At 40.3% G+C, this 12,984-nt stretch overlaps 2 protein-coding genes across 2 annotated transcripts in view; one reads left to right on the forward strand and one right to left on the reverse strand.

The window, feature by feature from the left end:
* Positions 1-9,453, reverse strand: part of LOC145664796 (alpha1,4-N-acetylgalactosaminyltransferase 1-like) — a 120,153-nt gene extending 110,700 nt beyond the window's left edge. Inside the window, exon 1 of the mRNA XM_081731753.1 lies at positions 8,646-9,453. Within this exon, the coding sequence (XP_081587879.1) occupies positions 8,671-9,417 (747 nt within the window). The 5' untranslated portion in view covers positions 9,418-9,453 and the 3' untranslated portion in view covers positions 8,646-8,670. The remainder of the gene's footprint in view (positions 1-8,645) is intronic.
* The window catches only part of LOC145664797 (globin-like), a 303,771-nt gene that overhangs the window by 131,941 nt on the left and 158,846 nt on the right, over positions 1-12,984 (forward strand). The window lies entirely within an intron of this gene.

Below are 12,984 nucleotides of genomic sequence, written 5' to 3' on the forward strand. Positions count from 1 at the left end.
CAATGGATAATATATCAGTTGAACTAACAAAAGGATTAGGAACAAATGCCATAGAATTGTGTACATTACTAAATGAAACCTGCAAGACAGAGAAAGTCCCAGTTTAACATCAGAATTTCAATTCTAAAGATGGGAATTTCTGAAAGCGATATGTTTACTATTACATACGTAAAAGAGTCTTACACGTAGCCACTATAGTCGCTGTCAAGGAAAAGGAAATTTAAACAGAATTATTTCTATAACTGTTCGTTTAATGATTCACCGTGGTTCGTTGTTCGTATAATTGTCTATTTCTTCGAATAATAATTTTGTTAAAATATTCAAACAATATATTGCTGCAGTTATTAAATATTTGAGTATTACTAACGATACATGTAAGCAAATACGTTTGTGTGTGTGTAGTCTATCTTATCAACAATAACTTTCATAACAATTACAATTTTGATTACCCATGATTTGCGTTTTATAGGGTCTATTATATAAATCTCATCTATTGCTGGAGTTGAAGTCAATCAAAAACAAGGAGAAATAAAGTAGTGCGAGACGAGAAGAAACAGAGCTCTTCCAATAGAAACGGGTACTTTTTGAGACGAAACATATTCCACGATACCTTTTGAAGACGAAAGAAACCTCAGCTTTTGTCTTGTGAACATGTCTGGAAACATCACATTGAAAGTTTGCGCGTAGTAGTGACATGCAACTTTATTTATTCCTCTTGAACGCGTGATTAGCTTCCTAATAAAAGTTTGATTAACGTGTGATGCTAAAACACATGGATCGAAAAAGTCCAGCTGCGGCTTTTCCACAGAATTGTCCAAACACATTAGGGGTAATCGAAATAAGACCAAATACGAATTCTAACGCGTTTGAACAATCTACGAAAATCTATTAATTCTCTCCCTCTTACTTTGGCTTCTCCTGTGTTTGGACAACCCTAAGAAAAAGTCATGGCAGGTCTTGTTCGATATACATTGGGGATTACATATTTTAATAATGCCGTATACGGAATTTAGTCAAACTCTTAGTAAGACTCTTGTGTGTAAGCTTCTCACCAAACGACAATTTGTCATATTTAAAGCTTTAATTAATGATAGAAGCAAAATTATAGAGCTAAAGAAGGAATACAAGTTGAATATGTAAAACGATATGCTGTATTGTCTGCTATTCTCAATTTTGAATTGTTCGCAAGTTTCTTTCTGCCTTATGCAGAGTCCTTTTGACGTATGATTTGCGTCACACTAAAGGCATGACTACTGCAGGAAACATGTTAGTAGAACACTTTAGTATGACACTAATCGATCGTTAGAACGACTCTGCATAAGACCCTTTCCGCCTTATGCAGAGTCGTTTTGACATATGATTAGAGTCATACTAAAAGCCTGACTACTGCAGGAAACATATGTTAGTCGAACTCTTTAGCATGTCACTAAGCTCACGTCAAAACGACTCTGCATAAGGCCCTTTATGTTTTAGATAGATAATTGTTTACTCGAAAGATGTAAAATCACTCACAAAGAACAAACACTTGTCGCGTCTCTCTCACTCTTGAGGACCATACGCTCCCATAGAGACGCACACACACACAAGCAACAACTAACGGCTGCTTTTTAAACATACACTTGGCCGTCCGAAAAGAAGGAAATTCCGAGGGTTGACAAAAGTGAACCCCCGAGCCCTCTGCTGGAGGAAAAGAAAACTATTTAAAGATCTTCAAGGAGGGCGATCGACCCGAACATATAGCCCCACCTTGAAATGCTCTCGTTTGAAGAATATAAATATTATAATGAGATATGTAATGCAACAAAATGAAAAACACCACGGTATACACAAAATAAACAAGTAAAGAAATTCTAGACACTAAATATGAAAGAAATACTATAAGTACAACATGAAAAAAGAAAAAAAATGAAAATTAAAACACGAAATACGAATAAGAGTATCATATAAATAAACACAATATAAAAGTTGATACTCGAATGCACGAGTATATCTACTTATTAGCATCAAACGGTAAACGAGAGAGCTTCACAATGGGGCGTCTTATATCCCCAGCAGCTGTTGTTAACGGTGACAGTTCGCACAAGTCCATCACTACCACTATGGATGTCCTTGACACGACCCAGCCTCCTCTGAAAAGGAGGGATATGAGGTTCCTTTAATAGCACCAAGTTTTCTTCTTTGAGGTTATCACGTCGGGTCCACCACTTTGCCTTCTGCTGTAGGCGGGATAAATACTCTTCAGACCAGTGCTGCCAAAAGTGTTGTACCATTCGCTGCAGTAATTGGCATTTCTTCAGGTGGGACATTTTCGATAAGGTGAAATCTTGTGTCGGAACAGCAAGCATCGCTTCTCCTATAAGGAAATGTGCCGGAGTTACCGCGGATAGGTTAATAGATTCTTCAGATAGGGGGATAAGCGGACGCGAATTCAAAATCGCTGCAATCTGGGTCAAAATGGTATTCATCTTCTCATAGCGCAGAGTTGCATTATCCACAATTCTTTTAAGATGATGCTTCACACTACGTACACCAGCCTCCCACAAACCACCAAAATGAGGGGAAGAGGGGATTGATATGCCATCTTATGCCCTTTTCGCTCAGGTAGGACGAAGTCAGCTGGTTTCCCTTCGTATGCACACTGTGTTGGATCAGGTCTCTGAGTTCCTTATTGGCTCCTACGAAATTCTTGCCGCAATCACTATACATATCACTAGGGAGACCTCCGAGATACAAAGCGTTTTAACGCCTCTAAAAATGGCACAGCGCTTGCGTCACAGACGCTCGAGGTGTATTGTTTAGTCATAAAACATATGAAAAGAGCGATGTATGCTTTTTATTTCATTCGGCTTCGCCCATGACTGTTTTTCAATAGCAATGGTCCCGCATAGTCTACACCTGTGTGAGAAAAGCATCTACTGGGGTTTACACGAGCCGGGGTAACAGTCCATAATTTGAGTTTCTGTTCTGGCCTTGAACCGATGACACATTACACATTTTCGAATGATGCTTCTTACTAAATTTCTCGCACCAACAACCCAGAATCTTTGGCGAAGAATGGACAAAACTAGTTGAGGACCTCCGTGGAGCGTATTGAGGTGCTCCCTTTCAATTAAGAGCTCTGTAAGCTTATGTTGTTTTGGCAATAAAACCGAGTGCTTTTTGTCTATGGTTATTTTTGCATTTTGCAGTCTTCCCCCAACACGCAAAAGCCCATTACTACCAATGAAAGGAGTTAGACACAAAACACGACTCTTGGGTGGGTGCGGTTGGTCATTTTTCAAACATTCCAGTTCCTCAAGAAATACTTGCTTTTGAACTTGTTTCACTAAATACATTAAGAACCTTCTAGCTCTTGTGCTGTTAATGCGCCTTGAAGCTTCTGGTGGGGGTTTCTGCAGTTGTAGACAAAGCGACGACACCAGGCTACAACGTGCAGAGATTAATAACGACTAGTGATATCCTCCACTGTAATTGCACACATAACTCTGACACACTTTTTCCTTTCTTCCATCACCTTGTCAGATAGGGGGGTAGTCCCGCAGCCGTTGGCAACCAGTTGGGACCGTTCCACCACAATGAATGACACACTAATTCACTAGGGTTCACACCCCTGGAGGCACAATCAGCAGGATTTAGCAAGCCGTCTACAAAACCCCATTCCTCTGCACGAGCTGTTTCTTGTATTTCCGCGACACGATTCGCCACAAATGTTCTCAATTTGCCAGGGGAAGAAGTACTCCATGTCAACACAACCTGTGAATCGGTAAATGCCTTTACCTCTTGCACCTCAAACACAAGGGCGTTTGAGATTGCGCTTAGCAACTTCGAAAACAACAATGCAACGCATAAATCCAATCGAGGGAAACAGTTTTAATTGGAGCAACCTTTGTTTCTGCAGTAATTAGTTGCACACTGACAGTTCCGTTTGAAAGCTCGGCCCGCAAATACGCCACTGCAGCATAAGCCCGCTCGCTGGCATCTGAAAAGCCAATTATTTTACATTTTTGAGTGTTGGGAGGCATGATGCACCGCTCAACTTTTGCCTCTTCTAATAGGGACATTTCTTTGCAATATTCTTTCCACTCCGTGCATATTGAATTAGGGAGGTTTTCATCCCATCCCAAGTTTTCCTTCCACAACGACTGTAGAAGCGCCTTCGCCTTGATGGTTTCTGTTGAAAGGAAAACAAGTGGATCGAAGATTTTGGCGATCTCAGATAATATCATGCGCTTGGTCCACACGTCACGCTGCAAAGGGGGAGAAATATTGAATCTGAACTCGTCACTGATTGGTGACTACTGCACTCCGAGGATCCTGAGGGTGTTGTCATCGTTGAACTTGAAACGCACAGACACTTCGCGCGTATAAGACGATACGGCTTTTAGTACTTCCGGTTCACTGGATGCCCATTTTCGCAGCTCGAAGCCTCCTCTTCTCAATAGCTCGATTAGTTGTCGTTGAAGTTCGATGGCTTCTGACACCGAAGCCGCCCATGAAAGGAGGTCATCCATGAAAAAGTTCCGCTTGACCACTGGAGCAGCCATGGGGAAGTGCTCACCCTCATCTTCTGCCAGCTGTTGTAAACATCGTGTTGCCAGGAAAGACGCACTTGCAGTACCATAGGTTACAGTCCGTAAGCGAAAGTCCTGATTGGGCAAATCAGGCGATTCACGCTACACAATTCTCATGTAATCTCTGTCTACATTGTTTATTAACACAGCACGATACATTTTCGTTATATCAGCACACAGGGGAATCTTGTGGCCTCGAAATCTCACTAATAGTGGGAATATGTCATCTTGGAGTTTGGGCCCGGTCATAAACTTATCGTTTAATGATACACCAGATGACGTTTTGCAGCTGCACTAGCGTCAAACACAACTCTTAATTTTGTCGTTGTACTACTTGGCTTCATCACTGCATGGTAGGGCAAGTAGCAACTCTTCTCTGAGGGGACGTTTCTTTCATTTGTTGGCACAATTTCCATGTGACCTAGCTCAAGATATTCCCGCATAAAATCCCGATATTGTTCTTGGAGGGCGGGTGACTTTGTGTTCGCTGTGCAAAATCTCCTAACAGCAATGTCTCTAGATGCACCAAGAGTCTTTGCACTATCCTTGAAGGGTAGACTTACCGTGAATCTTCCATGTTCGTCCCGGTAGTGTGTATCTTTGAAATGTTGCTCACACTTTTTCTCATCTTGTGTGAGATATTTCTGGGCCGGAAGTTCTTCTATTTCCGCAAACCTCTGCAGACTGGTTTCAACCTCACAAGAGACATGGTGTGATGTAACAGTAACACTACGTCCAGTGGAAGCGATGCTCCCTGCGACGATCTAACCGAGGGCAGTTTCTATAGCTACGGGCGACCCAATGGGTTCCACTCGTTTTCCACTACACAATAATAAAGGAAACACGTTTCCACCTAGCAGTATGTCCACAGGGCCCACCACATTGAACGTTGGATCTGCGAGTTTGATACCGCTTAAGTGATTCCACAAGCTTGGGTCAGGAACGGGTGCCTTAGGTAGATTAGATGTAACCTTGGGCACAATCACTGCCCTGGTGCTGAAGGTTTCGCCACCTACTGCTTGGAATTCTAAATCCGTCACTGCACGAGAGGTGCACCCGTTATTCCGGAAATCACTATTCTTGTCTTATGTTTTGCTAGTCCTAGCTTCTGCACACAATTTTCCGTTACAAATGACGTCTCGGAAGCAGAATCGAGCATTGCACGAAATGGGCGCCAAACATCGTTTCTGTCTTTCACCTTTATAATTGCTGTTGATAACAACACATGCGAAGAAACAGTTTGTTCTCCGTCAGATGAAACCGACGCGCTTTGAGTCTCACTGCAATCATAGTGGAGTAATGTGTGGTGTCGCTTATGGCACACATGACAATTAGATGAAGAACACTGGATACTTTTGTGGGATCCACGTACGTAGCGTAGCTCTTTACTCTTCACAAGCGACACACGATCTGTTACAGAGCGTTTTTGAAAATCCGGGCACTTATGAAAAGAGTGTTCAGCATTACATAACTCACAGGGGCTTTGTTCACTTTGGGTCACCGTATGATGTGTCACTGCTTGTTACTTTTCAAGTTGCTTCATTGTATCACTTGATGGCACAGCCTTCCCTCTGCTGCCACTGGAGACTGCGAGCGCGCACGCGCGATGATTTAAGAAGTCTGTTAAATTAAATGAGGGTTGCTCATTTGATTTTTGCTCTAGTTCCCACTCCCGACGCGCCTCACTATCGAGTTTTTCGGTAGTATGGTACACAAGAATAGCGTCCCAATGCTCTACGGGTTGTTCCATCACTTTTAACGAACGCGTACACTCGACCGTCGTATCGATTAATTTCCGCAGTGCGGTAGCCGAGTTCACGATTTCGCGCTTGTTTTGATAGCGAGAGTTCAGAATGTTCTACGCATCCTGATAATTAGTGTCAGTAATTTGCATAGCCTGAATTAGTTGCGCGGGTTCGCCTTTTAAACTTGTTTTCAAGTACTGCAGCTTTTGAGCTCCCGAGAGCTTCTCGTTGTGCACCGATGCAGTAAACAAATCCTTAAATGATAGCCAATCGAATAAGTTCCCGCTAAAAGTTGGCAACTGTAATTTCGGTAATTTCATTTCACTACACACTTGAGCTTCACTATTGGGAAGGGATTGTGTCGTTGCTTGCAAATCCATTAGGGACACACTTAGGGCTACAAGTCTATCTTCCACTTCTGCGAGCTCTTTGATAAACTCTTCATCATTGGAAACTGCAGCTATTTCGTTCAAAAGTTGAGAACAGTCTTATATCTCGTTGAGCTTCCCGCTATGAACCAATATGGTGTTCGCATTGTTCTGAGACAGCAGGCTCACTGCCTTTTCAAATCGTGTAATTTTTGCTTTCAAAGTTCGTTTTTTGATGTTTAAGTTCTCCATTGCTTTTGAATGTCACTCACACTAAGGAAAATAAACACTCAAAAAAGTTCACCAAAGGTGCACTTTTTGCTTCATCCGACATTGAAGGAGGACCATGTATAAGCTTCTCACCAAACGACAGTTTGTCATTTTAAAGCTTTAATTAATGATAGAAGCAAAATTATATAGCTAAAGAAAGAATACAAGTTGAATATGTAAAACGATATGCTATATTGTCTGCTATTCTCAATTTTAAATTGTTCGCAAGGTTCTTTATGTTTTACATAGATAATTTTTTACTCGAAAGATGTAAAAACACTCACAAAGAACAAACACTTGTCGCGTCTCTCTCACTCTTGAGGACCACACCCACACGCTCACATCATAGAGACGCACACACACACACAAGCAACAACTAACGTCTGCTTTTTAAACACACACTTGGCCGCCCGAAAAGAAGGAAATTCCGAGGGTTGACAAAAGTGAACCCCGGAGCCCTCTGCTGGAGGAAAAGAAAACTAAAGATGATCTTCAAGGAAGGGCGATCGGCCCGAACACCTTGAGAGACTCATATGCATTTTATTTGAGGGCACGTAACTCAAGCTGTCATCTCTGGTGCTAGGAGCCCCCGTTCGATCCAGGAATGTGATTTTGCGGTGACCAACATCGTGTCCGTGCATTTTCATGGAGGTTTTCATGTTTTCTCCTACATTCTGATTCCATCAAATTATTTCATAATCATTCACTCTCATTGAATATTCGTTTCCTTTAGCTTAAAGGACATAAAACATGGGATGCAAAATAAGAAATTTAATGTAATTTCTATTTTTTTCATTTACTCCCATTTATAGATATGAAAGAAATTTAGAGACATGTGGGTGGCCAGGGCATTTAGAACAAGACTACTTTTGAATTCAAGATTCTTCATTTCGAGTTTAAAACTTTTGTCTTCAGTACGTTACGTCATTCTTGTCAACTATTTTTGTTTGTTACTTTCCCTTGAAAGAATAAAGCACTAAATCAATGAAAATCGTTATTTTTCGTAAAACATACGGTAATCAGCTACATACCGATATAGCTTTGTCTCTCATTCAGTGGGCAAAAGTGAGTGGGAACGCGGGGGGACACCGTCCTCCATTTCCAGAAAAAAATTGTGGCGTCCCCCACTTTCTAAAAAAAATACAATGGACAAAGATAGGTACGGGGGCCGTGTGACGTAATGTATCCCCCTACCTTTTCAGATCCATTTTTACTCCCACTCTCATTACAATCATATTGCCAAATCACTTAGAACTCGCTCCATTATTATCAAACTTTAGAAAGAAATAAAAAAAAATAATAAATAGAAATAAACGCTTTAGATATCCACAAATCCAATTGCTCGTCAATGCGTGAAATGTTTTATGTGTGTCCCCACACAGGGGCGGATCCAGGATATGATCAAGGGAGGGGCTAAACCATATTTTGCCGTTTTATCCAGTGAAAAGCAAGATTGAAGCCCATTTTATCCAGTGTATATCTCAGCGTCAGGGGGGGACTATAGCCCCTATAGCCCCACCCCTTGGATCCGCCACTGTCCCCACATAAATCTTGTAATTTCAGTAAACGTAATAACGAAATTCCACAATAACTTACACTCATCGCATAGAATTTGATAAGGAAGTCTTGCCAGTTATTTACTACAAGATTTTAGAAATAATTATAATAAAAACAACATTAAAAATACATACCTACATTCAGAAGACTGTACCTCTTTCAAAAGAAGTCCCCACTAACACCATACACTTTGGGACAAAATTTTTGAGCTATAAGGGCGTATGGTTGGTTTGATCCTACAATCACTTTTCCTTTCACACTTAGTTTGTTCCACACGTGAATAGTGAAAGATTTTTGTAGTTTCTCCATTGTATCTTTGCTTTTATTTTCATCAAAATATAGCTCCCATTCGGTGTAATAAATGGGGTAGAAAAAATCGGGGGGATACACCATAAATCCATCACAGTTCTCCTGTGTCATATTCTTCACTTCTTTAGTATGACATATCGATTCCAAAACTCGAGTTATAACATCAGGACCATTGTGTCTCCAGAGCTCACCATTAAAATTCTTAACAAGATCTTCTAAACACGCAAGGCCCACAGGATGGCCATATTCAAAGTTCATAACACCATTAGCCAGGTCGGACGAACTCTCAGCTCCGACATAATTTTTAAGATCTTCCAAAGATTTGAGCACCACAACATCAAGATCAAGATAAGTACCACCGAACTTCCATAGGGTCAAATATCGCAAAACATCACTCGTGTGAACGACTAACCACTTACTTGTGTTAAGCACGCCACTGTTGTACCATTTCTCAAGTGGTGTTCCCGCAAAGTATTCCACCAAATCAATTGTCTTAATATGTATATTGGGATAAGATATTAATTTTGCCATTACGTGATGGGAAAAATTAAGGCTGGAAGATGCCATTAGTAAATATACATCAGTGTTTGGATTCATTTTAGCAGCTGATTCCACTGCGCAAGCTTGCCTCACATTCACAACACTTTTACCGGAAGTTTCGTGGAAAAATATACTATTGGGCTTAGGCGCCGAAGGACTACTTAAATTGAAAACTCCAAAATAATTATCATTAGTTTGAAATTTAAAATATATTTCATCTTTGAAGTAGAAGGATATTGTAAATAAAAATGTTAACACGATAGTTGCCACAAACATTAGAACATTTTTTCTCTGCATTCTTTTCCAAGAAAAGGAAGAGAAGTCACAAATAATAACTGATGTTAACGCTACCAAGAACTATCTTGCATTACCACGTCTAGTAGGAACTGAACCTATTTAAGTGATAATATGGAATTTGATAAGGTATAAGGAAATCCGGTAGACAGTACATTTTAATTGTTTGCAAGTGATTCATAGATTTTGAACTTTCCTTTGAACAACGAAATAACACGATAGAATATAGGGTTGCCAGACGTCCCGGTTTTCCGAGACAGTCCTGGTTTTCAATGAAAGAACATAACTGCCCCGAAAAATGCTTTCGGGACGCCTGTTTGTCCCGATTTTCGTTCTTCAGTGTGAAAAAAATAATCTAAAAGAACTAGTATGTCTCAGCTAAAATCGAAAGGTTTTCGGAAGATTTGTGTAACTAATTAATTTTACTAAACAAACATGGAGTTTGACGGACCTGCTCTCAGTTGCTACATGTTAACCGGATTTACACTGTCTGTTCTGTCCTGTCTGCTGTCTTCTGACGAACAATTTTACAATTAAACTAGGGATGGCCAGATCCGGATATTTTTGGATCCGGATATCCGGACACTGGATCCGGATCCGAGATTTCGGATCTTGGATGCGGATCCGAAACTCCGTGTCAGAAAATTCGGGTGTTCCGAATCACCAAAGTTTCGAAATTATTGACAAAGTGATTTTCAATCTTATGCTTAAAATAAGATTTTAAGACACTTGAGGTATGTGATCGTGTGACAGCCTTGCGTTCTCTTCATTCTGTTGATATTTGGTTTTTGTGCCTTAATATGTCACAACTACTCCAAATTTGATTGACTAGAACTGTCGACTTTGGTGAGAGCAATCTCACTGTCAGATTCGATTCTAGTGGAAATACTCGATCGAGAATGTAGTAAATCATTTTTAAAGCGGACGTCCTGATAGAAATTTGTCCTTTGTTTTCTGTAACACTAGTCAAATGCTGGGATGAAACAGTCTAAAGCCCAAGCTTCTTCATTAGGCTCACTCTGCTTACTTTCCTAATTCTTTCTGAGTTATTGTTGTCACTGAATAAGGACATTTCCTAGTCGTGATAGGTTAGGCTATAGCTAATAGAACAGCCCATAAAATATAGATCAAATCAAATTAAGTAGCAACTTCCTTTTCTTGCTCTTGATGAGCTTTTTCTCTTTCTTTAAAAATACGTTTCTCTGAGAACGTACCACCCCAGTTAGTATTAAGAATTGTAGTAAAGTTCTAAATGTCAATAACGTACCAAAATCAATGTATTAATAATGTAGCTGTATGTGTATACAAAATACCATATGCAGCCTCGAGCAGTAACACGTATCTTTATAATTAGTAATCCACTACTATTAAGTCTGCATAGGTTGTATAAGGAGCTATATCATTCATGCAAACACATAGGCGAATCCAGGGGGAAGCCGAAAAGTCGTTTGCCCCGGCACCATTAACAGTGTACTTTAGTAATAATTTGTGGCAATTTCAGATCATCTAAGTAATTTTTCACTGCTAGCATCCCCAACCGCCCCCCTAAGAATCCATCCGTCCCCTCTAGGAGTTCGTTCTGGAATCGCCCCTGCGCAAAACATAATAAACAACTCATTCAAGAGTACATTTTGTTGGCTTTTTAAAATATTTATTTTAAAGTATTATCATTTCTCGTGGCTACTTATGCAAGTTTGTCCACAGGCATATATTATAGGCCTATGCAATTTCCAGTCATTACGCAAATACATTTATATACTTACTAGACTGCGGCTAGTTGGGGGCTTCGCCAATAGACTCTCGTTACTACGGCCTCGCACCACAAAAGCCACTAATCATAATCAATTTAAAAAGAAATGTCTGGGGATTCGCCCTTAGCCCCTCTGATATCTCATTTGATCGGCCTACGGCCTCGCACCTAGTAAACCTACAACCATACACAGTAAAAAATGGTTGTGTTAATTCAACTCAATTTTAACACAAGGTAGTGGTTCCAGCGTGACTACCACTATGCGGTGTTAGTTCAACACAGACCCCGTGGTGTTGACTTTTAACACTGTGGGTGGGTTACGTCTTTAACACACAACCGGTGTTGAGCCGTGCCGTAAGCGTTAATGAACCACAAAATTGCTCCCTCAAAATATGTTAAATCGCCTATATGCGTAGCGTGTTTATATTATGCTAAGTCTAAAAAACACTTTAAACAACTAAAAAAAATTCTCCAGTGGCGGGGGGGAGGGTACGAACCACCAATCTTTTGATTACTAGCCGCGTGTTCCTCCGACTTGGCCACGGAGGCGATGAAGAAAATGCCGCTTGTAGAGGGATAAATTATTGAGGTATTTTAAATTGAATCAGAGTGCTCCTTTAAGCCGAGTATATTCGACGATAACCGTTCGGGATAAGATAAAATCTGCTCGCCATGTAGACCTAATTTTATAACAAAATGACGACTATCTATTTACTTTATTTTATAGTTCTTCCATATTCAGTTTCATAGGATCGGCGACAGTTGCCATCTAATAAAGTTGATGCGTTTGTTGCTTCTAGTACACAATCGCTTAGAAAAAGAAGCAATAAATGCATCAAATGTGGGAGATGAAATTTTGCGTATACCTGGATTTGTTTAAGTATTTCTTTCTACTGTGTTTGTCTGTAGCTTCAATTCATAAGCCTCCAAGTGGGAGCTCATGTGGTTCGGATTCCACAATAATCAGTAGGTCCACGTCTCATATCGCCTCGCTGCTGAAAGGGACGCTAAACAAAATCACTCAATCAATCAATTCTTAAGCCTATAATTAGATGCCCAACATATTTGGCAATCACGCAGAAAACACCGAAGATTCTACACTTGTTGTAATTTAACACACAGGTTGTGTGTCATTTCAACTACCAGCATTTGACACACAACTCCAAATGGAGAGTGTGTTGTTCTAACCACTTGTTTGTGTTATATTTTAACACAATCATGTTAACACATAGGCATGTCGTTGAAAATAACACAACGAGGTTTTACACTGTACCGAATCTCAGTTCAAATATCAAGTTGTATGTAATAACATTCCGGTATCCCGAGATGTACCGAATTTCTGTGCGAGTAAGTGGGGCTTTCTCCACAGCTCACACATTCCCTCGGTCTACGGCCTCGCACATCATACGCCTGCAAACGAATTTTTGTTCAAATAACAAGCTTCATTTCTCTAACATTCCAGGATTCCGAGATATAAAAATCTTTTTTCCCGCCCCTTTCTTCCCTTCTAAGACAAACATCAAAAAACGCTTAAGTACATATCTAATTATTTCAAACGAAAAGTCCAAATACCAAATTAT

The sequence above is a fragment of the Thermobia domestica genome, chromosome 11 (assembly GCF_964235325.1).
Source record: "Thermobia domestica chromosome 11, izTheDome1.hap1.1, whole genome shotgun sequence".
NCBI classification, from domain to species: domain Eukaryota; kingdom Metazoa; phylum Arthropoda; class Insecta; order Zygentoma; family Lepismatidae; genus Thermobia; species Thermobia domestica.